General features: G+C 36.7%; 2 protein-coding genes across 4 annotated transcripts; both read left to right on the top strand.

Annotated features, from left to right (window-relative positions):
• Window positions 1-2,159: 2,159 nt before the first annotated feature.
• On the top strand, window positions 2,160-11,101 carry slc22a5 (solute carrier family 22 member 5). The gene is made up of 10 exons (XM_028466397.1): window positions 2,160-3,198; window positions 3,279-3,382; window positions 4,230-4,384; window positions 4,467-4,638; window positions 4,728-4,854; window positions 5,106-5,191; window positions 5,390-5,604; window positions 7,986-8,168; window positions 8,280-8,415; window positions 10,323-11,101. Exons 1-10 carry the CDS (start codon window positions 2,809-2,811, stop codon window positions 10,414-10,416), a joined length of 1,662 nt encoding a protein of 553 aa, XP_028322198.1. The 5' UTR covers window positions 2,160-2,808; the 3' UTR covers window positions 10,417-11,101.
• On the top strand, window positions 10,842-20,047 carry LOC114475517 (solute carrier family 22 member 4-like). Of its 3 annotated transcripts, XM_028466395.1 has the most exons (12): window positions 11,251-11,476; window positions 12,550-12,724; window positions 13,241-13,869; window positions 15,404-15,507; window positions 15,584-15,738; window positions 15,842-16,013; window positions 17,591-17,717; window positions 17,881-17,981; window positions 18,087-18,301; window positions 18,653-18,835; window positions 18,986-19,121; window positions 19,256-20,047. In XM_028466395.1, exons 3-12 carry the CDS (start codon window positions 13,462-13,464, stop codon window positions 19,326-19,328), a joined length of 1,674 nt encoding a protein of 557 aa, XP_028322196.1. In that variant the 5' UTR covers window positions 11,251-11,476; window positions 12,550-12,724; window positions 13,241-13,461; the 3' UTR covers window positions 19,329-20,047. The 3 variants fall into 3 exon arrangements, with proteins under 3 accessions (XP_028322194.1, XP_028322195.1, XP_028322196.1); XM_028466393.1 differs by lacking the exon at window positions 11,251-11,476 and adding an exon at window positions 10,842-10,972 and having other exon boundaries at window positions 12,550-13,869; XM_028466394.1 differs by lacking the exon at window positions 11,251-11,476 and adding an exon at window positions 10,923-10,979 and having other exon boundaries at window positions 12,550-13,869.
• The last annotated feature ends 3,660 nt before the right edge of the window (window positions 20,048-23,707 follow it).

Raw genomic sequence — 23,707 nt, forward strand, 5'->3', positions numbered from 1 at the left:
CCAAAACAATACATTTTGAATGCTATCATTGGGCAATTTGACAATTTTGCCTAGAAATTGACAAATTTCAGCAATACAACAGTATTGCTGTGCAAGAAGGCTAAAGTTGCATAAAAATTATTACTGAATCCACATTCCTATTCTTTTTGCATTTCTGATCAGAAGATTTAATGATTTTTAAAAACACATTTTGCCTAATTTTGAAACAAGTCATGTTAAGATAGTGTTGTATTGATTTTCCAATCACTGTTTTTATTGCAGGATCTTTCATGGGCTCATCTTTTTTCCAGTCCCATGACGGAGATACACTCTGAACTCTATTATCACCAAAGAGGTGATTGGAATAGATTATTATCAGAACAAGGTCAGAATGTAAAACACTCATTCTTACTGCATTCTCACTGCTTTGCCTTATTATCACTGGTGAAACTTTACCAGGATCATTGAATCTGATTTAAAACACTCTAAATAACAACACTAGGGGACAAAACACATAAATCTGTTAATAGGAAAAGACTCCAGGATATATAAATCAATCAGTGTCACAATACATTTTTTTTCTCACTGGCCTTTACTTTGAAAGGAGTTTATATCACATTTTTGGGGCAATTTGAGTAAAAATAGCACAACTGAAGAGAAGCTCTGTAAAAGTAATAATGAAGAAATGCAATAACTTTTCAGCAGTAAACAAATATTATCATTTTTGCTGAATTCAAATCAGTCTACACTGCAGTAAAGCATCCCATAGAACAATTTAGGTGTCCAAATTGGACATGTGATTTTTAATAATGTTTTACCAATATCAAAAATTTGCTACCTTTTGCAACTTTTAAAATATTAAATATTTAGACACTGCATGAATGAAAAAAAATATATATCTATTGGAATAATTGTTGTTGCATTCAGTCTGTAAGATCACTCTTTTGTTTTGGAAAAAAAAAATCTGCATCACTAATTTTAGATATTGGACAAAAATGCAACTGTTAAATATTGCAAAGATTAATATTTACTGATAGTGAAAGGTTTTTGTAGATGATGAATCAGAAGCACACACAACATACCTTTAACTACTTCCAATGACATCACAAGCAGACTTTTAGCAATGTGCACTTTTTTATGAGTTCACTGCTCTGCCTGTTGTTTGTGCGCACGTTTTATCGAATCAGCTGTCCCACATATTGTTCAGGTGTAAGCTCAGGACAAGTTGACAGCTTTTACATATCTGTGTCCAGTGCAAATCCTAAATAGGCAAGGCGAATTCATTTGTACAGTACATTTCATACACAAAGCAACTCAATGTGCGACCTCCCCTCCTTCAAATCACGACTCAAAACTCATCTGTTTCGCTCAGCTTTTAATGTTCAAACCACCCACCCACTCACTCACTTCTTCTAATCAATGGTCTTGTTTTTATGCTGTAAAGTGTCTTTGAGTGTCTTGAAAAACGCTTTTAAATAAAAAAATTTATTATTATTATTATTATTATTATTATTATTATTATTATTATTATTATTATTATTATTATTATTATTATTATTAATAATAACACAAAACATTCAACAGCTTAATAATCAATAAAAACATTAAAATCATCAGTAAAAACCTATAAAATCAGAAACAAGCACATTACATCAGCAACAAAATGAGTAAATAGGGAATAATCACAGCAAGGTACTACATAAGGATGAAAAGATTACATTATTCTTATTCTTATTTTTTTTCTTATTATTATTACTATTATTATTACATAATTTCATTCATTCATTTTTTTAACCTTCCTTTTTTTTGGTCTTTGTTTTCTGGTGCCAATCTTCAGCTCTCAAAGGGCACTGGGTGGAGGGGTACACCCTTGACATATTGTCTAAATAAGCTAACGTACGTTTTTTTTTTGGATGGTGGAAGAAAACGAGTACCTGAGGGGTATTTCATTAAAGTGTTATTAAGATAGCCAGGCCTACAGCATCTTTTTTCTATTGGCTACTTATTCATCGTTAAAGCTGCAGCTCATGCCCCCTCACATATCGTGGAGATCACACGCTGTGAGGGTGGGGAAGATCAGGGCCAGCGAGGGAAGGCGTAAAGCAGCGCCAACCCCCAGAGGAGCCCCCAGATGGCGCGTTTCTGTCTGCGGATTTTACCTGCTACATTACCATCCATGTAACAAAGAAGGAGCGCAAGACAGTGCACTAAAGTCTGAATGTGATTTTTCAACAAAATTATAAGTCAATGTTGTTAAGTAATAAAATAATTAATAAACAACAGTATTCATTGTCAGTGTAAACACGTGTCACAGAACCTGGTTAACGTTTGCCTAAAGTTTTGCCTCGACAGTATGGCTTTAAAACAGTTTTGAATGAGTCCTAATGCTTCTTAGCAACATGTAGAGTACAGGCACGTGGACTACTTTAGAGTATTTAAAAGTGCGGAATGTTGTTTAGAAGAAAAAAAACCTAGAGAAGTGCTGGGGCTAGGTGGCCAGACTGGTCACTTCAGAGAAAGGGTTTACTGTAAATAATCCTAAAGACCGATTGAATTATTTCATTGTGTTAACTCATTAACCTATTAGACAAAGGGTGACGTGAAGGGAAAATGTAGCTTTTAAAGAGTTTCCTCACTTTGAGATGTAATGGAACGATATGTCCCACTGAGGGACCTGCAGCTAATGCTGTCCCACAGTGGTACAACCCCACAGTTGTAGTACTGAGCTGAGGACTGCACAGGGGGAGACACCACAGCTCACTTCACACAAGTCCCTCTTTGATCCACATCAGGAACAAGGAGAGTTTTTTTTTTTTTTTTTTACAGAGAATGGGAGACTACGATGAAGACACAGCCTTTCTTGGACCAAGTGGTCCTTACTTTTGGACCACTTTCTTTCTCATAAATCTCATTTTCATCGCAACTGGATTTAATGGACTTTACATTATCTTTGCTGGGGCCACACCGAAGCACCACTGTCTCATTCCGAATGTAAACCTCACAGAGGAGTGGGAAACAGCCATCATTCCATTCAGGATAGTGAACGGTGATAAAGTTCTGAACCAGTGCAGCAGATACAAGCTTGACGTGGTTAAAAGTCTGTCTGCAGAGGGATATATCCCTGGATGGGACATCAACGTTACAAACTTGGAGCAGGAGGGATGTTTAGATGGATGGACCTACAGCAAAGACGTCTACCATAGCACCATAGTCACTGAGGTTTGAGTTGATGTGGATGGTTGAGCTGTTTGTATTTGGATTTTGTTCAGAATGATTCACATATTTTACATCTGTAACAGTGGGATCTTGTTTGCGACAATCAGTGGAAAGTTCCCTTTGCATCCTCAACTCTCTTTATGGGATACCTTATCGGATCCCTAATCTCAGGGCAGCTTTCTGACAGGTAATGTATCTGTCAGATCAGGGTTGGGGTCAATTATAATTGTAATTGCGTTATTGATAATTAATTACAATTATGGTGTAATTGTAATTTTAAAAAATCTGTCATAATCGTAATTAAATTGTAATCGAGTTTAGATAATTGTCAATTATAATTTAAGACCAAACTGGGTAGATATTTGTTTTTAGTGTATTTTACAACTTTTATTAGGTTTTTTATTTCAGGCTCAGTAATTATGATTAATTGTAATTGAAATTAAGCAATTGAGAATGTAATTGTAATTGACTTTCTGAGGATAAAAAATAATTGTAATTTAATTGTAATTGGAAAAAATGCTGGTCACTGTATTCGTAATTGAATTGTAATTAAACATGGGTAATTTAAAATGTTATTGTAACTGAAAAATGTAATTGACCCCAACCCTGGTATTTGTCTTTTTCACTTGAAAATGACAGAAATGTACTTTATCTCTCTGTGTTTGTACTTTTATTAAGAAACATTCATGAGCCTGTTCTATTTGGATTGGAAATGAAGAGCAAACTTACACTTTTTCAGCATCTTTCTTGCACTGAAGTGATTTATTTATTCACTTTTTAATTTATTTAAAGTTTGCAGTTTACAAACATGTACAATTCCAGTTCACAGTCTGAACTGCATTCACTGAAGTGATTGGGTATTCGATCAGTGACCATAACAACAGCACCATCTGTTGTTAAAGCCTCCCCATCACATTTATGGTGTCCTCAGTCAGATTCTGTGTTTTTAGACAAGTAATTAGTTATATTTTGACCTTCAATACTTTTTCTTTTTTCAAAGAATGATCATTGACATGCATTTCTTTTCCACTCAGGTTTGGCAGAAAGACAGTAGTTTTTATTTCCCTTGGATGCCAGTGGGTCTCTATGCTACTTCAGTCGTTTTCTTGGTCATGGCAAATGTTCTGCATCACATTTCTTGGTGTTGGGGCATCTCAGATAGGCATTTACATTTCTGCATTTGTACTTGGTAGGCATCATGAAAAAAAGATTGAAGAATTTGTCTATTGTGATGTCACATTTTAGCATTTTTGTTCTTGATTCTGTCTTAGGAACTGAGTTGTTAAGTAAATCCATGCGCATTCTCTTCACGACTCTTGGGGCCTTTCTTTTCTACTGCATTGGATACATGACTTTACCGTGGATAGCGTATGGAATCAGGGAATGGAGGACCTTGATAGCTGTTTTATCGACAACAAATGTGGTTTACATCCCATTCTGGTGGTACGCTTTCACTATTAGCTGCTGAACAGAATAATCAGTTTGTAGTGAGGCTTTCCCAGCTTTTACCAGCAGCTTTGTGAATCACGCAGGTTCATCCCAGAGTCTCCTCGGTGGCTTATTACTCAGGGAAGGCTGGACGATGCTGAGGTCATTGTAAGAGAGGCAGCGAGGAGAAATAAAGTGGAAGCCCCTTCTGTGATCTTCAAAGAATTTGAGGTTAGAGCACAAACAGTGTGGAAAATCAGCTTTTAGACCCAACAACATATTGATATCTAACACAAGAAGAACTGATAAATGAATACACAAATACACCACTGCCTTTGTTTTCTCCGTATGGAAGAAAAATGAGAAACATGAGCATCTCTTTACTAAAGCTATGGGGGTTTTGTTACATTATCTCAGTTGATTACACAAAAATATTTCTACAAAAAGAAAAATAACACCTCAATAATTCTCCTCATCCCCAGAAAATGCCAACCAGGAAGTACACCATGCTGGATGTGATCAAATCTAAGAACATCCGATGCATCACACTAATGTGTCTGGTTTTGTGGTGAATAACAATCTTTGATATTCTTCTTTTCATGCGAAATTATTTATGGAGCATCTGTAAAAAAGTTCCCCCTGGGATCAATAAAGTACTGATTCTAATTCTGAAAAGTTTTACCACCTTTTTGCATATTTTTTCACATACAAATGTTTCATATTTATGTTACTTACAGGTTTTTTTTTTCTGTTGTTGTCTTTTCAGGATGGCCATAAACATTGGTTATTTCGGCTTGTCCTTGAACACTTCCAACCTGAGCGGAAACCCATTCATGAACTGTTTTTTATCTGCCCTCACTGAAGTCCCAGCATACATAGGTTCTACCTGGCTGTTGAAGAAATGTCAAAGAAGAGGTCTCTTGTCATTCTTCCTCGTTTTGGGAGGAGGAGTTCTTCTCCTCATCCAGTTCATCCCTGATAGTAAGTGGTTCTGTTCTCAAGTTCAACTGACTTCTAAGGTCACAAATGTCAAAAGCTATGAAGTAATTCTTGGAGTTAAATTGGACAGCTTTTCTCAGAAACTGTTTAAGATAGGATAACCAAATTCCGAATGTGGCTTCAGGGTATCAATACCTTCATGGAGTTTGAAAATGAGAAGCGCGCAATGGGACCCGTGTCAAGGGGGCACCAGAGGACCCCCTGGTGCCCCATTTTTCAAATGACTACTCTGTTAGTTCTACTTAGATAGGAATGCAGTTTGGTGTGAATAATCTATCAATGAATATGATGAGACGCTCAGGGCCCTTTTTTTAAAATGAGGGCCCACCTCCCATTTCCGGTCATTTCCAAATTTATGGAAACACAGTTGTGTGATATATAGTTTTAAAGGTAATTCAACATAGATTACGATTATGCCTCGCACAATTGAATTAGTTGTGAGTCAAATATTGCGACAGTTGGTGGTCCCGAATCATTGACACATACCAATATATGAATGGCGCCCACTACTCCGTATGTGCCCTATGTTTTTAAATGACTACTCCTTCATTAATTCTCGTTGAATCGCGCTGTAATTTCACATTGATATTCTCTGAAGGAATGTCAATACCCTCTAGGAGACCTTTTCAAAAGAGGGAGGAAGGGGGCCCTCCCTTTTCCGGTAATTTCTAAATTTATCAGAACATAGTCGTGTGATATATTGTTTAAAAGGCAATTCAACATGGATTACGATTGTATGTTGCACATTTTAATTTGTTTTACTCAGTGGAACCGAGTCATTTCACTGAATTCTCGGTTACGTGGTACGTGCGTCAGAACTTGTTTTTACTCTGTTCGAGGTATTTTCAAAGAGGACAGCTTTTCTTCTAAACCGTTTAAGATAGTTAGTAATTTTCTATACTTGTGTGATAATATTTTCTGATATATACATCAAAGATCTTTAGGAAACGGTTGTGAGTTATAATGAGAGCCAATCTGGCAGGGGACTGTCTTCTTGTTTATTCAGCAATTGTAATCAATGCCCAGTCTTCAAATGGAAAGACAACTGAATGGCAAGGTTGCATTCAATTTAACTTAACAAGCATTTTTATTTTAAAAAAATTAAAATTTCCTGCAGGATCTTCCCTTTAGGTTTCCCTCATATTGTGACCATTTTTTAATATCATCTAGAAAATTATTGTCAAATAAATTGATGAAAATTCTATAATTTTGGAAAAAATTTAGTTTTTTCAGCAATTTCAGATTAAAAATAACTGCCATTGTGTGTTATAAGACTGGAAATACTGAGAGTATGATTGAATTTGTGTATTTGGAGGGGCTGAGATGAACTCCAACTGAATTAGTTGGTAATTTACAAAATGATTCATGTTTTTTGTGTTATTTTTTACTTTCTCCTGGACTCGGATTGTTTGACACGTGCCTCAATGTGTCTAAACCGCATTTCTCAGTACTAGAGTTAATGTCAGTGTTAGTACTAAGTACAGAGTTCATTGCGGGTCAATTCTGACTGTTACAGAATGCTGATTACATCTTTTACAGAGGTGGTTAAAGCCGGTTAATGAGTCAGTATATTTAGAAAGGGGAGATACCCTCCTTAAGGGTTTAGACTAGAGCGTTAACAAAGAGTCCATTCATCAGTATTTTTAAAATTCACACATTTACTTTAATTATGCTATAATCGGAAAAATAATTGTGGCTTTAAAATATGAAATACATTTCTCATATATATCCAAAACACAAGATCTGAAACATTTGTCTTTATTCTGCCGTCAATATTACACTTGATTCTGAATATGATATAAATCAGATGAAGGTAACTGGCCATTCGTGGGCCACACGCGACCCTCAGTCTAATTGTGTTTGGCCCTCCTAGTAAACACACAACATGACTCCAAAAACACACCAAATGACAATTAACTGCACAAAAATAGAAACATACAAAATTACAACCAAAAATATACAAAATTACTTCAAAAATGATGAAAAAAATATATACAATGACAACACAATACAACAAAATACATCCAAAGCACACATACATACACAAAATGGCTCAGAAAAGCATAAAACAACAACACAAACACAAAAATGACAGAAACACATACAGAACATCAATAAAAATAGATAAAATACTTTACAAAATGACAACAAAAACAAACTAAAACCTTTTGTTCTTCCCTGTGTTAATTATCAGATTGGTTATTATTCTCACTGCTGACATGAATGTTCATAATGTGGCCCTTGAATCAGACAATTACATTTTTGTTGTCTTGCTGTAATAAAAGTAGCCCGTCACTGCTCTACACACATTAGCTGTAATGATATTGAAATGCTGCTATTTCTTTTCTTTTGATCCTCTTCAGCTCTTCAGTCTGTTGCTTTAGCACTGGAAATGACTGGGAAGTTTGGTTTCACCATGGCTTTTGGTGTCGTGTACATCTACACAGCGGAGATCTACCCCACTGTACTCAGGAATGTTGGCATGGGAATCTGTTCCTCTGCAGCTCGTATAGGCAGTATCACGGCTCCATACGTCATCTATTTAGGTGCAACACTGCAGCTCTGAGGCACAAAGAAGTGCATGTGAAAGCATCAAAAGCATTGCATCAAACCGACTTCTCATTCTAATGGTGGATTCTCTGTCTTTTTATTCACAGGTTCCTATAATAAGGCCTTGCCTTATATTTTAATGGGAAGTCTCACCATTGCCTCCTCTGTTGTTAACATATTCCTCCCAGAGACTTTAAATAAAGATCTTCCAGAAACAGTGGAACAGATGCAAAAATGTCACAGGTACGTTTTATCATTGTACATAAAACAACAAAAAAGGTTGCTTCTCAAATTTGTGTCTTCGGTTGTAAATATATTAGTGGAGGTTACAGTGGGTATGAAAAGTATTCAGACCCCTTTACTATTTTCACTCTTTGTTTCATTGCAGCCATTTTGCTAAAATCAAAAAAGTTCATTTTATTTCACATTAATGTACACTCAGCACACCATCTTGACAAAACAGAAATGGAGATTTTTTTGCAAATTTATGAAAAAAAAGAAATCTGAAATATCACATGGTCAAAAGTATTCAGACCCTTTGCTGTGACACTCATATTTAACTCACATGATGTCCATTTCTTCTGATCCTCCTTGAGATGATTCTGCTCCTTCATTGGAGTCCATCTGTGTTTAATTAAACTGATTGGACTTGATTAGGAAAGACACACACCTTTCTATATAAGACCTTACAGCTCACAGTGCATGTCAGAGCAAATGAGAATCATGAGGTGTAATGAACTGCCCAAGGAGCTCAGAGACAGAATTGTGGCAAGGCACAGATCTGGCCAAGGTTACAAAAGAACTTCTGCATCACTAAGAGCACAGTGGCCTCCATAATCATTAAATGGAAGAAGTTTAGGACGACCAGAACTCTTCCAAGACTTGGTCATCCAGCCAAACTGAGCAATAGTGGGAGAAGAACCCAAAGATCACTGTGATCTCCTGAAGGACTCCCAGACTCTGCTAAATAAGATTATCTGGTCTGATGAGACCAATATTGAACTTTTTGGTGTTAATTCTCAGCGGTTTGTTTGGAGAAAACCAGGCACTGCTCATCACCTGCCCAATACAATCCCAACAGTGAAACATGGTGGTGGTAGCATCATGCTATGGGGGTGTTTTTCTGCTGCAGGGACAGGACGACTGGTTGCAATTGAAGTAAAGATGAATGCGGCCAAGTACAGAGATATCCTGGAAGAAAACCTCTTCCAGAGTGCTCAGTACCTCAGACTGGGCCGAAGGTTCACCTTCCAACAAGACAATGACCCTAAGCACACAGATAAAATAACAAAGGACTGGCTTCGGAACAACCATTCTTGACTGGCCTAGCCAGAGCCCTGACCTAAACCCAAGTGAGCATCTCTGGATTCTGATAATGGCTGTCCACCAATGTTCACCATTCAACCTGACAGAACTGGAGAGGATCTACAAGGAAGAATGGCAGAGGATCCCCAAACCCACGTGTGAAAAACTTGTATCATTCCTAAGACTCATGGCTGTACAAGCTCAAAAGGGTGTTTCTACTCTATACTGAGCAAAGGGTCTGAATACTTATGACCATGTGATATTTCAGTTTTTCTTTTTTATGAAATTTGCAAAAATTTCTACATTTCTGGTTTTTTCTGTCAAGATGGGTTGCTGAGTGTACATTAATGGGAAATAAAATTTACTTTTTTGATTTTAGCAAATGGCTGCAATGAAAGTGTGAAAAATGTATCGTGGTCTGACTTCTTTCTCTACCCACTGTAAATGTTAAATCACAGTAAAAAGGTTGGTTGAAAATCACTGTATTTATACTATAGAATAGATTTTTGTCTGATAAATCATCCCCCAACATACCAAACACCAAAAATACTCCTATCTCCTTGTGTTTTCATAATTTTAAAGGTTATTGATTAATTGGAAACATTGAATTGAACATTTCCCATTCAAACCTTATGAAACAGTGGACATGGCACTGAGGGTATTATTGACTCCAAGGAGTTATACTGACTCTGAGGAGTAATTCTGACAATGAGGGGTTATACTGAGGATGTTACTGATTCCAAGGGGTTATACATTCATTTTTTTCATTGAGACGTGGAGTTTATCTACTTTTTATTGGTTGTGTAATTTTTTTATTATTTCAAAACCTTGTCTTTTTATTTCAGGTTGTGCCACCAGCCCAAAAACAAGAAATGTGAAGAAAATGGTGCAGTCATGCCTTATGATGCCAAATCAGACATACAGACCATTTCTCATTAGTTTCTTTTAAGGCTGTCCTACATACATAAAAATGTCGTAAAGGTGATCTTTGCAAATCTAGTAAAGAGACATCCTTTTTTTCTTTGGGAATTGGTAGGTTTAGTATCAAAACTGTGGTATTGCTATGTTTAACAAAGTTGTTGAGTTTGTTTTTCTCACAAATGCTGCAAAAATTGACAGTTTTTGTATGACATTGAAATGTGTGATTGTTCGATGTCAATGTGTTGCTCATGCATGTGAAATAAATAATAACAATACTCCAATTAAAGAGTTTGATTTATACAAGGACTAGATTTATTGTAGAGAACAGCAAATATGACAGCTGATCAGGTGTTCCCTGTGAGCTCTCAAAATGTACTTCTAGATCTTTTCTGCTTTTATTTGCAGTTCATAATTGTTGCCAATTGTCTGTTTTGCTTTTGATAATTGAAGTTATTAGATCTCTAACACTAAGAAGTGAAGCCTCGTCTCTGTCTAAAACCCTTCGTGCCTTTTCCCCTCTGAGTGGAGGAGATGTGACCAGAGTACAGAGGAAGATATATGTCCAAACTCAATGGTATACAGTATGTGTTCTCACATGTACCCTAGAGATGTTTATGTGCTTGAAATATTACCTAAGGATGTTTGCTTGGAAGCAGTAATCAGTATCTTGGCAAAACTATTAAAACAGGTGTTTAACCATTAACCTATCACCTCACATTATCACATCATTCCTGAACAACAACTTCTCAAAGTAAGCACTTTTATAACAGAGTTATAGTTGGCCAAATTGCACCTGATTTGTTCTAATTCCTTTGTCTTTCTTATTGATCTCTCAGGCACATTTTCTTTTCAGAGATGCAACAGGCCTGGAGCTCCATAGCTTCACCAAATGTGATCAGGGTTGAACTATGAGTCTGCCGGTCTCTCACTGATTTAAGAGTAAAACGTTTCTGATAACAGCAACAAAATATTTTGGAGTTGCAAAGACCTTGAGTCAATGTTATCAAGTATACTGCAGCTTATGTGATCAGGGCTTAAAGAAGCCACTGACCTAAGAGGAGCAACACTGGGAGAACAGGTCTAAAGCAAATCTAACGTTTAAAACATTAACATATTCTGGTTTAATGATTACAAACATCACAACATACAGTAGAAGAGACGTGCGTGAAAGGTCATTTAATATGTGTCACTTATAGTAAAATATATGTTGTTTTCAAGCCTTTTGTATTCAAGTGCTATATGTGCAACAAGTATAGATAGGCCAACACAGTGCTGTAATGTTATTACATGTTGTATGACTGAGAATATTAATTGACTTTATTGCAGTATTTCTGCTTATTATGTAGAAGATTGCTCTTAGACAATAGTCTCTTGTTCATTAGTAACAGCCCTTGGCTGCTCAGTATGTGACAGTTTTTGAAATTACATAAAATTTGAAGAAGTGTAGTTAGTTGGTAAGTATCTTTATAGTTTACTTGTGCATTTGCTTTACACCTGCACAACTGAAGACAGTCAGAAGATTACACTGACCATAAACTGAAATATAAATGTCTATTACACAAAAATTGTGCATGAAAAGTGACAGAGATAATAATTTAAGAGATAATCTGTGGACATTACAAAATTCTGTATTTGCAAAAATAATTCTATAGTACCTCTGAATGAAGTAAAGTAGTAATTCTGGCATATCATGAAAATCTGAAATTAAAATTAGCCTATACAGTCTAAGTGAGGTGTAGGGACCTTAACATGATAATCGTCAGTGGTTGGGATGATCTTTAAGACTGATTTACCATTCTGGGAATTTATTAACTTTACTTTCCAGGATTCTTGGAAAAATGTTTGCATTATTTACTGTATCACCTGTTGAGTTGAGTTCATTGCAGTGAAACTTTTTTCAAAGCATCTGAAAAGACAAATTTTTAGTGCAGTAAACATATACCAAGCTGACCTGAAAATTAAGGCTAATTTACTTATAACATCATTTGGCATGTTTTGACTTCAATAAAACCTTTCACTCATTACGCATAATCTTCAATGATATCACCCAAACCCAAGGCCTTGCCCAGGTCATCCTGTTTGTTGTGTACTGTATACAAGAAATTCATTCAATTTGTAAATTCAGATTTTATTTCTTCCCTATCCCGACAGAAATAATTTCTCTAACATACTTGGGGGCTCGTTCGAGATACCAACATTTGGCCCATACTTCGGGAGGGACCTGAAACTGCATGGGGAAGCTTTTGAAAGAAAGACATCCAACATCACCAATGAGAAAAGAGGCCGGTGTAGGTGAGACAGTGACGGGATCCTGACGTTTCACAAGGTAAGACTAAACATAAGTTTTTACACTTCAAGACTGTAAATTCGATAAAAATAAAACATATCTCTGTTAGTGTTGGAGAAAAAAACTGAATCAGGGATTTAAGCAAAGGGGGCCTTAGAGGAGTTATGCTTTGACTGTTGTCATTGAGTTGGTAATGATTTTCAGATTGGCTGAACTGCGTACCATGTTAGATACCCTTGTTCTCGCCAACAGTTGAAATAGGCAAAATAACTTGAGTATGTGGGGAAGAGAATTGCACACTTAAGAGTGAGTAATTGTAAGAAAGCTACAGTGTCAAATAACTCTGTGTACACATGAAAGAATAAAATAATAACGAGAAACAAGTATAATCAAAAGGGAGAACCCAGGAAGGAATTTTGTCAAGGCTGATGTTTCTGATAAAACTCAAAAAGATGAAAAATGTATGCATTCTAGAGATCTATATGCATTCAAAGGTAAACTTAAAAAACAAAATCACTTTGTGAATTTTAATTCAGTTTCTTCCTGTTCTTACAGAAATAACTTTTCTAACAAAAGCCAAAGCAATGAGTCTTTTTTACTGCTTGACTGAACTCCCTCCCACTGGAGTAAAGCCAGAATATAAATGAGTGTCCAGCCTCAAAGTTCACGACTATAAATGCATGTCTAGTAGTGAGCAGACTCAAGCAGTGTGCTTAACTTTACAGACATTTAGCCTTTTGCTTTAGTTTCTTGTTCTAGAAAATTGACCTTCAAACATGAACAGGGAAAAAATCAGAGAGTATGACACCATCACCTCTTTTCTTGGATCGTGGGGACCATTCCAAAGACGAGTCTTTCTGGCACTTGCATTGAGCATCTTACCAAATGGATTTATTGGAGTTTACATTGTTTTTGTGGGTGATACTCCACCTCACGAATGCTTTATTCCTGAAAACTATAAAATCAATGAGATGTGGAGAAATGTGACCATACCTGTGGAAACTGTCAATGAAAAGGCACAGCGCAGCTCTTGCTCAAGGCTGAACCTTGATATAGTTAGGAACTACTCTCTCGCTGGCTTTGTCCCAAATGTGGATGTTAATGTGAGTGAAATCCCCTTGGAGAAGTGCTTTGATGGCTGGACATACAGCAAGGACATTTACCAGTCAACTATTGTGACGGAGGTAAGCTATAATTCACAATAAGATGACCACTTTCACTTTCTTTGAATCGTCAACTACGGTGGCTGGGAAGTGTCAGGTGAATGCATTTACAGAAACGAACACGAATGCAAACAGGTCACAACACGAATGCAAACCGGCCACAACGGAAGTGTTTCCGACGGACCGGTATTACAGTCGGACGGGTATTATGATATGATAGCCTGATATGAAAAATATAAGAGTATCCTAATCAACTTTCACTTACTTTCATACGCGTTTCGATGTCTTCTTCTTGTTCTTAACTGTTCTGGTGGGTTAAAAACATCTGCCAGAAACGTGTCCGTCTGTAATACCGGTCCGTCGGAAACACTTCCATTGCGGAAACCCGGTGGCCGGGAAGTGTCAGGTGAATGGATTTAAAGAAATGAACACAAATGCAAAAAGGTCACAACACGAATGCAAAATGGCCACAACGGAAGTGTTTCCGACGAACCGGTATTACAGATGGACACGTTTCTGGCAGATGTTTTTAACCCACCAGAACAGTTAAGAACAAGAAGAAGACATCGAAACGCGTATGAAAGTAAGTGAAAGTTGATTAGGATACTCTTATATTTTTCATATCAGGCTATCAAATCATAATACCCGTCCGTCTGTAATACCGGTCCGTCGGAAACACTTCCGTTGTGGCCGGTTTGCATTCGTGTTGTGACCTGTTTGCATTTGTGTTCGTTTCTGTAAATGCATTCACCTGACACTTCCCAGCCACTGTAGTCAACAGACTACGTTGTGCTCCTCATATGTTAAACAAGACATCCTTACCTAGAACATGAAAGTAATTTAACACACTTTTGGGTTGATTTAACATTAATGATGTTACAAATATTATTACAATCACAGTCACACAGTCATTCACATCTTTGTAAAAACGTCGATAAACGTACAATATTTTTACACAGGAAGAACCGGACTGAAACTACACTGTTGTTGCTCTATGTCAACTAGATTAGCCATGGCGCTATGGTAAATGGTAAATGGACTTGATTTATATAGCCCTTTATCACCACACTGAAGCAGTCTCAAAGCGCTTTACATATCAGCTCATTCACCCAATCACTCTCACATTCACACACCAGTGGGACAGGACTGTCATGCAAGGCGCTAGTCGACCACTGGGAGCAACTTAGGGTTGCTTCGACACATAGTCAGGTACTGGGATCTAACCCCCAACCTCTCGATCAGAAGACGACCCACTACCACGGTCGCTATGTCTCACTCTAGAAGAGTATAGTATTATAAATGCTATAAATACTGTAAGTAGTTTGCCAAAGAGAAAAGACACTTACGCACAGTGTTATTTCTGTTGACTAAAAATCTTTGTCATTGTTTTCGTCCATTTTTTTAGGTGACAATAAAGAGACTATGACTCATTTAAAAAACACGTGAACAAAAACTGTATCAAACTATATTGATATTTTTGTTAACTAATGAAAGCAAAATTAAAACGTTCACACGTCACTCTAGCAATTTATTGTGTTTTATTGTCTATTTCTAGTGGGACTTGGTGTGCGACGATGCTTACAAATTACCACTGACCACTTCTATTCATTACGTCGGTGTGCTGCTGGGAGCTCTGATCTCAGGCCAAATGTCAGACAGGTTGGTATCAGTCTTTTTGAAACTTGTCTACAACTTTTTTTTAAAGTGCTAAACTGAGTTTGTTGCACTTGCACAGGTATGGGAGAAGGCCGGCACTCTTCTTTATGATGGTCATTCAGGTTGTGGCACTCACAGCACAGATCTTCTCTCCAAGCTGGGAGATCTTCACTGCCATTTATTTCTTTGTTGGTGCTGGTGGATTCTCCAACTACATCATTGCATTTGTGCTGGGTATGTTTGTAAGGGAAGAAATACGTGTTTCAGAGAGTTAGTGTGGGAGAGATTCCTTTTTTAAAAAGGTTGTGTGGTCATAAAGTTTTCTCACCACCTACAGGTGCAGAGATTTTAAGCCCGAAAACCAGAGTTGTGTTTTGCTCAATGGGTGTTTTCATGAGCTCAGCCATTGGATACATGGCAATGCCAGCAGTGGCTTACTTCCTCCGTGAGTGGTGGACGTTGCTCATTGCTATGGCTGCTTCTGGCATCATTTACATCCCTTTGTGGTGGTAAGAACATCAGAATGTTTTTCTGTTAAAATATTGAACTTTGAACTATGTATTCTTAATTTGTGGGTCACAACCCAAAAGTTGTCAGTGGTGTACTGACATTTGCCTGGATATAAACAAAGGAGCTTTTATTTTGAAGTAAATTTGTTTTTAATAACACAGCCTGTCATATCAAACTCTAACACTAGGGGGCCTAAGATACGAAGCGAGATTACCTCCTATTGCGCTAACTTCCTGGATTTAATCAGTGTGCACTGGATTACGAAGCTCGCTAATGATTTACGGTGCAAATCACAATGGTAACTTAGACTGAACGACTAGCCTGGTCGGAGGCTAGGATCTTAGCGAGTGCTAAAGTTGATGTAAAGGTGTAAAGGTGATGTGTGATGTGTGGATCTGACAGCTGACAGGAGAGAGAATATTTAGACATCGATGCAATCATTTCATTTACCGATGATGACATCCTTTAGGAAAGATATAGATTTATATCTGATGGACTGAGTCAGTTGATCAAGCCTGTGTCTTTGCATGCGCAGACGGGTGAAGTCATTAATTAATTAATTCATTCATTCCTACGCTATAGTGAGGCTGACCGTATCAGCAGGAACATACTACAGACTGTGAAACAATGTGCTCTCACCCCAGTGTGTGTGATAAATAGGTCTACTGTAATAGAAAAACATGTGTGCTGCAATAAAGGGAAACTGATCGCTCTGTCCGTTTATCATCCAATGGATTAATATCATGAACAATCTCACGCTTTTACGCATTAACAGTGTCAGCAGCTTCCTGTCTGGGTTCTGTCATTCCTGCCTTTTCTGTAACAACAGTGTTGTTTTTGGTCTGAATTATGGATTTTAATTATTCATAATTTTAAACACCGAACCTGGTTAGGACCAAATTATGAAATGAATCAGATCTGAGCGAGTATAAAAGTGCCGCCTCCTGCTGTGCGCTGCGCTAACATTGTTGCTCTTCGCTGTCATCATAGATTAAAATAAATGTATTTATTTAAGATCATAAGCTGTTCATCTATTGTAAAGATGGTGCCAGGTTCTCTATTGATTGGTCAGACGCTGCAATCTCCACCCCTTTTATGGGAACGCGCATATACCGAGGCTGAAAACACATGGCTTAAATTAGCATCGTAAGACAGCTTCTCTCTGACAGGGAATGTTTGGTTAGTTGAAGCCCGCTAATGGAGATTAATCCAGGATATAATTATCTAGATTCGTAGCGTACACCCAAAAGGACAGTACTTTTGTGTGCTTTTTTTTCTGATTAACAAAATAAAACAAATTTCATTTTTATGGAAACATGAAAATGACAATAACAAACCTTGAACCCTAAATGATTGAAAAATAAATATGATACAGAAATGTCAGATGTGTGTATTCTGTCTTGTTGAAAAGCTTTCATTTATTATGAATTTGTGGTTAAAAACAACTGTTTTACACACTGAATTGTTGTGTAAAACTATTCATTTAAAAAATTTGAATGCATTTTTTAGTACAAAGTTTTGATTTTACAACCAAATAAAAGCAGATGTGACTAAATTGTATAACCTCATCCTACAGGTTGGTCCCAGAGTCTCCTCGCTGGCTCTTTAGTCAGGGCAGGGTGATGGAGGCTGAGGTGATTCTGAGAAAAGCTGCAAAAATGAACAAAGTCGAAGCTCCGCCGGCCATTTTTACTAAAGGTGAAGTAAGTAAATAAGCAGTTGAAGCAATTTGTTTTTATTCCAACACTGATATAATGTGAATGCTAAGATGTCCAACTATTAAAGAAAAACATGCATTGATCTACTACATTGTGCACACATAACCTTTCAGGCTTCAGGGTGTCAATAAAATAAAATTTATCCTAGGTTGAAGATGCAATGGCCATGAAAGAGAAGAAATACAGCATCCTAGACATCCTTAAAGACTGCAATATTTTCTCCATAACTATAGTGTGTTCCCTTCTGTGGTACGTCTATATTGTGAAAATTTACTCACTTCAAATCCAGTTCACCTGGTAGTTTTTTCAGCTGTATTTCTGATTGTAGACCCTCTGTTCTCAACATCTCTACAGGTTTATCATCACCATTAGTTACTACGCTTTAATCCTCAACACGTCGAACTTGCACGGAGACCCTTATCTGAACTGCTTCCTGTCGGCCATAACTGAGGTTCCTGCTTACATCATTGCCATGTTATTGCTCCAGTACTGTTCCAGGCACATCTGCCAGTCCTCCACACTCACACTTGGAGGACTGATGATATTCTGCGTGAACCTTATTCCAATAGGTAATGCTTTGGGATTAGGCTTGCAAAAGGGCAGAAAATGTATTGTAAATATCTGCAGGAATTTTAGCTCTTGAATTTTAAGAGTATTCAAAATATCAACTTTTTCTGGGATTTGGAATTGGAATTAACCTGATATTTAACCTGATTTAAATAATTATCATATCCAAACATAAATATAAATATTAGCATCCATTTGAAAATAATAGAATTTAAAAAAACATGGGCATTAATAGGAGAAATGTACCTTTATACATTCTGTATAAAGGAATCTCTACTTAGGGCACACATATCTTATTTTTTTATTCATTTAATGAGGCAGTCTGTAATATTCCATCCTGTCTCTCCTATTAGGCTTACCTGGTGTTGCTGTATTTCTTGAGATGTTGGGAAAGTTTGGTATCACGTCAGCTTTCTGCGTGGTGTACGCGGTGACATCCGAACTTTTTCCCACTGTCATAAGGAACTCAGCAATGGGATGTTGCTCAATGTCAGCTCGTATAGGAACCATTATCTCCCCATTCATTATTTACTTGGGTAAGTATGTTTTATAACCAGTAAAATGTTCATTCCCTGTCAAATAAACATAAATATTTTTGCTTATTTTTGTTTTAAATATACTGATTTTGCAACAAAATCCATATTATAAACCTTGAAATTATGAAATTTTTGTATTTCTTCAAACAGGAAGATATTACAAGGCACTCCCATACATATTCATGGGGTCATTGGCCATTTGTGGAGCCATTCTATGTTTTTTGCTGCCAGAAACATTTCGGAAACCTTTACCAGAGACCATTTCACAGATGCAACAGTCATGCTGGTGAGTTTAAATCTCCTATAGCTATGAACCTTTTCAGACTGTTCTAAACAGAAAAGACACATTTAGAAACTGCACCTTGAAGCTGCAGCTGATAGAGAAAATTGATCATGCTTTACTAACTTGTGTTTCAACAGGTTTCGAAGAAAAACAGAGAAGAAAGTTGAGGAGCCAAAATTGGAATTGCCTAGTAAAATGACAAAGTTGTAGTTTTAAGGGTCTGTTTTTTAATTGTATTTAATTTTTTAGTGGAGTGCATGTTCTTGAACAACATTGTCACAAAATAAACAATAGGCCTATAAGACTTATCAAAGTTGCAATTTGTGTAGATTAGTTTATTTTGATTACATTGTTTTTATTAGGTTGTTAAAGTAATGTGTGGTGCGATATGCAGCTCAATATCCCTGCCTATGAAAACTTAGCAACATTGTCTTCCTAAACCTGCTGAATCCTGCTCTTTCCTGTGAGTTTCTTCATACACGCCTGTCTTAAATTACTGCATTCAGTCTGCATAAAACGCATTTTTTACTTTAGTCAGTCAGTTCTACATCAGAGGTGTGATTTCAGTTGGAAACTCTCCAAGATCTGTAACCGCACTGACTGTTTGTGAATCTCCACATAGCCTTTTATTTGAGTGGAAAGTTAGACAAAAACACAAAATTAAAGTGTATCAAGTACAGTGTAATGGATAATTGGCTGCTATTGAACCCTCTTGTCTAATTACTTAAAGCTGCAGTATGTTGAATTGTGAGACTTGTATGGAATCAACCATGCTCCCCCCTCCTCTCACTGTTTTGAATTCACTGCATAGGTGGAGTTTGAGATTCTTGCCGGTGAGACCAAAGAAAAAATAGAATTAGATATATTGGGTGTAACATATACAATAATGCAAAAATGATTAGTAACATAATTGATGATGTTGACGACTACTAAAATATTTGTATATTATGTACATTATAATAAGAATTGAATGAATTTGGGAAAACTGTCATTAAAACTTTTGACCACTAGAGTGGGCGCCAATGATTCACCGGTATCCTCATGAACGCGCACAACTGTGGAGATCTTTGCAACTATTTTGTCAATAGAGACCAGTGACAAATGTTGAGACTTTACCTTGTGTTATTGGAGAGATTTCTGACATGAATGCATGTATCGTAAGCCCCTCCTCTGCCACAGAGCAGACCCACACCACTCCACACCCCGACTGCAAATTAAATGTGCACGTTATCTCCACTATGGAAATGCTTTTTCTGTTTAATGTTTTTGTTAATGTGCACAGGAACATTGTATCTCAATTGTACAATACAAGTGAAAGTAAGCACACTGTTTCATTTCGTTTTTCTTTTTCTTTTAAACATAAGTAAAAAATAAAAAATAAATAAAAAAAAAACACAAAGAAAGAAAGAAAGAAGGGGGGGGGGGGGTTACGCTTCCTCAAAAAAGTTAAGAAATTGCCACTTTTGAAAGAATTTGTCAGTCATACCTTTCTTGGAATATCTAATCTTTTCAACTTTCAGAAAAGACATGACCTCATTTATCCATTGAGTGCTGGATGGGGAACTTGTTGACTTCCAATGTATGAGGAGATGCCGTCTGGCAATAAGAGATGTGAATGCTAAGATCTGCAGGTGAAGAGCTGAACAGTTGGAGTAGTTCTCGGGAATACCGAAAATAGCCACATGAGAAGAAACATCAACGTTTTTTGAAAGCACTTTAGACATGGCATTAAAATAGATTTGCCAAAATGTATATAAAGTTGGACAGGAGAAAAACATATGAACAAGATCACAGGGCGATCCACCACACCTATCACAAATGTCTATGGTAGTTGGAAAAATTCGAGCAAGCCTTGCTTTTGAGTAATGACACCTGAACAAAACCTTAATCTCGATCAGTGTCAAACGAGCACAGATGGTTGTCTTATGAATAAGTTTCAACGCAGAGTCCCACCAGCATTGGTTAAAGACCACGCCTAGTTCATTCTCCCAGGCTTCTTTTGTTTTTGTGGTTAAATAATTATCATATGATTGAATATTGTTATATATTTTAGAGATGATTGACTTTTGTGAGGGGGTTAATCGTAAAAGTTCAGTCCCAGGCTGCTCAGGAGGAAGGTAAGGAAAACCAGGGAATAGTGCTTTGGCACAATTTCTCACCTGGAAATATCTAAATAGATGAGTGGGCGGTAGATTAAAGTCAAGCGAAAGATCTGTAAAAGAGCAAAAAACCCCGTCTTTGTAGAAATCCGTTTTCTTTGTTTTATTGAAATATGTTTTTGCCTTTTTGGTATGGCCAGATAATGATTATTTATATACTGTAAGTTAAAGTCATTGTAATACATTGTGTCAACAAAAAAAAATTCCAAAGTAAGAAAAGGGTATTTTCAGTGCTTCTGTTTTGCATTTTGAAAAATATTTTTCACATAAAAAACATAGTTGTGTACTTTCGTCTGTTGTGATGCAGAAAATGTATGGAAGTCATTGTGAACAACCAATAAAAATGTATTTTAAGGTTGTGTTTTTGTTTTTTTTGTTTTTACTTTTATTGATTGTTTCTTGCAATATCTATACCCAAAAAAGAATTATTTGACCTGTCATTAAAAATCAAGTTTTACATGATGATTTGCAGAAATTACAAATATTTTACTTACACAAATCAGAGCAGTCTGATCATTTAACTCCTTTCAGAAATCACAAGTTATATAAATTGCATTATGTTCAGGATTGAAATTAGCCTAAATAACCATAATTAAAAATTGTAATCAATAAGTAATCATGTTTTTTTTTTATTATTATTGTTTAACACTAATACATATAGACTCTAATAAAAATAGATTAAATAATATAATTAAAAAAATTATTGCTCTAAGATTTGCATTAATTTTTTCAAAATAAAGGGTTTTTATTTTGTACTAAAATGAAGCAACAGCAACAATTCAACCTTTACAAAATTCAGTAAATCTACTGGTTATACTGGAAAATTAATCTGATTTAGTTAAGGGCAAATCAAGACTGTATCAGTGTCTGTAAATACAAGTAAGCCATAGTATTTTTACATCATAGCAAACACATAAAACATTAAATAACAGTAATGCATTTGAAGCACATCTTAAATTCATCTTCAGTAATAAGCTTTTGTTTTGCTTCTTTCTTCCTCTTTTTGGTTTAAGTAACATTTTAAAGTTGAAAGTTCACTGCTGGCTCGTTGACTGACACCTCCTGTTATGCCGGTTATATATTTTACAATAATGATCACACAGAACACATGGTCAGCAAAAAGCTGTGATGAACCAAAGATGAGATAAGAGTTCCTCTCATAAGCAGTCATTTAACACAACAATACACACACTTCTCACTGCTATGTTACATATAAAGTTAAGGCACTGATAATTGTAACATAAATATTACTATATAAAAATATTTGACAGTCATTGTTAAGCCAGAGTACATGGAGATATACTCAAGGTTGTGGGAGAACATGCAAACGCCACAAACAGGACTTTATGCTGTAAAAGTGATCATAAACACAACTGCACTGTGCACGCTGCCACTATTTATTTATTTATTCTATTGTTTTAATTACCAGAGAGTGTAGTTGAGAACAAATTCCATGGAAACTATTCCAAGCCCTCAAAACAAAAATCTAAATAAAGCCAATTTGCTTCATATGCACAATATATACCAAGCCCATCTGAAGTGGTTGCACACCATGCTACAGTTGATGTTGCCTATGTTGAGATGAGCTCAAGGAAAATGAATAACTAGTGCAACAACCCACAAAAATGGGAGTGGTAGCTAAACAATGTGTAGTAATTCATAATAAATAAGACTTGACTGGCAAACTATTGCATTTTAAATATTGAAAGCACTAAATAAAATATACTGAAAGTTGTATCATTGCACGTAATAAACTGGCAGGATATCAGCACGACCTAAACTTGTCCACAGATGTAGATTTTCATCAATGTCAGACATTCATCTCAGCACCTGGAGAGTCAACAGTCACTGGTTTCTAACTAAGTTGACTTACAAAGTAAGGCAGGGTTTATTTTAGTGTCCCATTATATTTAGATTTCACAGAGATGCCTTTGAAGCTGGTTTTACGAGTATATTAGGAGACCAGATCCATATCTATTTTCATACTATATATTTATTTGCATCTTGCAATCTACATTTTTAGGCAGGGTTACCGGACTCAAAACGCCTCTCACTTGTTGTTGTTGTTGTTGTTGTTGTTGTGTACACTAGTTAAAATCTCAGCTCCCTGAGGGAGCTGAGCCAAAAAGCGAAGCTCTCTATTTACAGGTCGGTCTACGTTCCAACCCTCACCTATGGTCATGAACTTTGGGTCATGACCGAAAGAACAAGATCACGGGTACAAGCGGCCGAAATTAGTTTCCTCCGTAGGGTGGCTGGGCTCTCCCTTAGAGATAGGGTGAGACGCTCAGTCATTCGGGAGGGGCTCAAAGTAGAGTCGCTGCTCCTCCGCATCGAGAAGAGCCAGATGAGGTGGCTCGGGCACCTAATTAGGGTGCCCTCTGAACGCCTCCCTAGTGAGGCGTTCAGGGCCCCGGGGAAGACCCAGGA

The sequence above is a fragment of the Gouania willdenowi genome, chromosome 14 (assembly GCF_900634775.1).
Source record: "Gouania willdenowi chromosome 14, fGouWil2.1, whole genome shotgun sequence".
In the NCBI taxonomy this organism is placed as follows: domain Eukaryota; kingdom Metazoa; phylum Chordata; class Actinopteri; order Blenniiformes; family Gobiesocidae; genus Gouania; species Gouania willdenowi.

Excerpts from the sequence above, each read along its gene's own strand:
- slc22a5 (XM_028466397.1), top strand. The coding sequence starts at position 2,809 with ATGGGAGACTACGATGAAGACACAGCCTTTCTTGGACCAAGTGGTCCT. Across the intron at positions 5,605-7,985 it reads CATCCAGTTCATCCCTGATA|CTCTTCAGTCTGTTGCTTTA; the intron begins GTAAGTGGTTCT and ends GATCCTCTTCAG. Across the intron at positions 8,169-8,279 it reads TCCATACGTCATCTATTTAG|GTTCCTATAATAAGGCCTTG; the intron begins GTGCAACACTGC and ends TTTTATTCACAG.
- LOC114475517 (XM_028466393.1), top strand. The coding sequence starts at position 13,462 with ATGAACAGGGAAAAAATCAGAGAGTATGACACCATCACCTCTTTTCTT. Across the intron at positions 15,508-15,583 it reads TCAGGCCAAATGTCAGACAG|GTATGGGAGAAGGCCGGCAC; the intron begins GTTGGTATCAGT and ends GCACTTGCACAG. Across the intron at positions 15,739-15,841 it reads CATCATTGCATTTGTGCTGG|GTGCAGAGATTTTAAGCCCG; the intron begins GTATGTTTGTAA and ends CACCACCTACAG.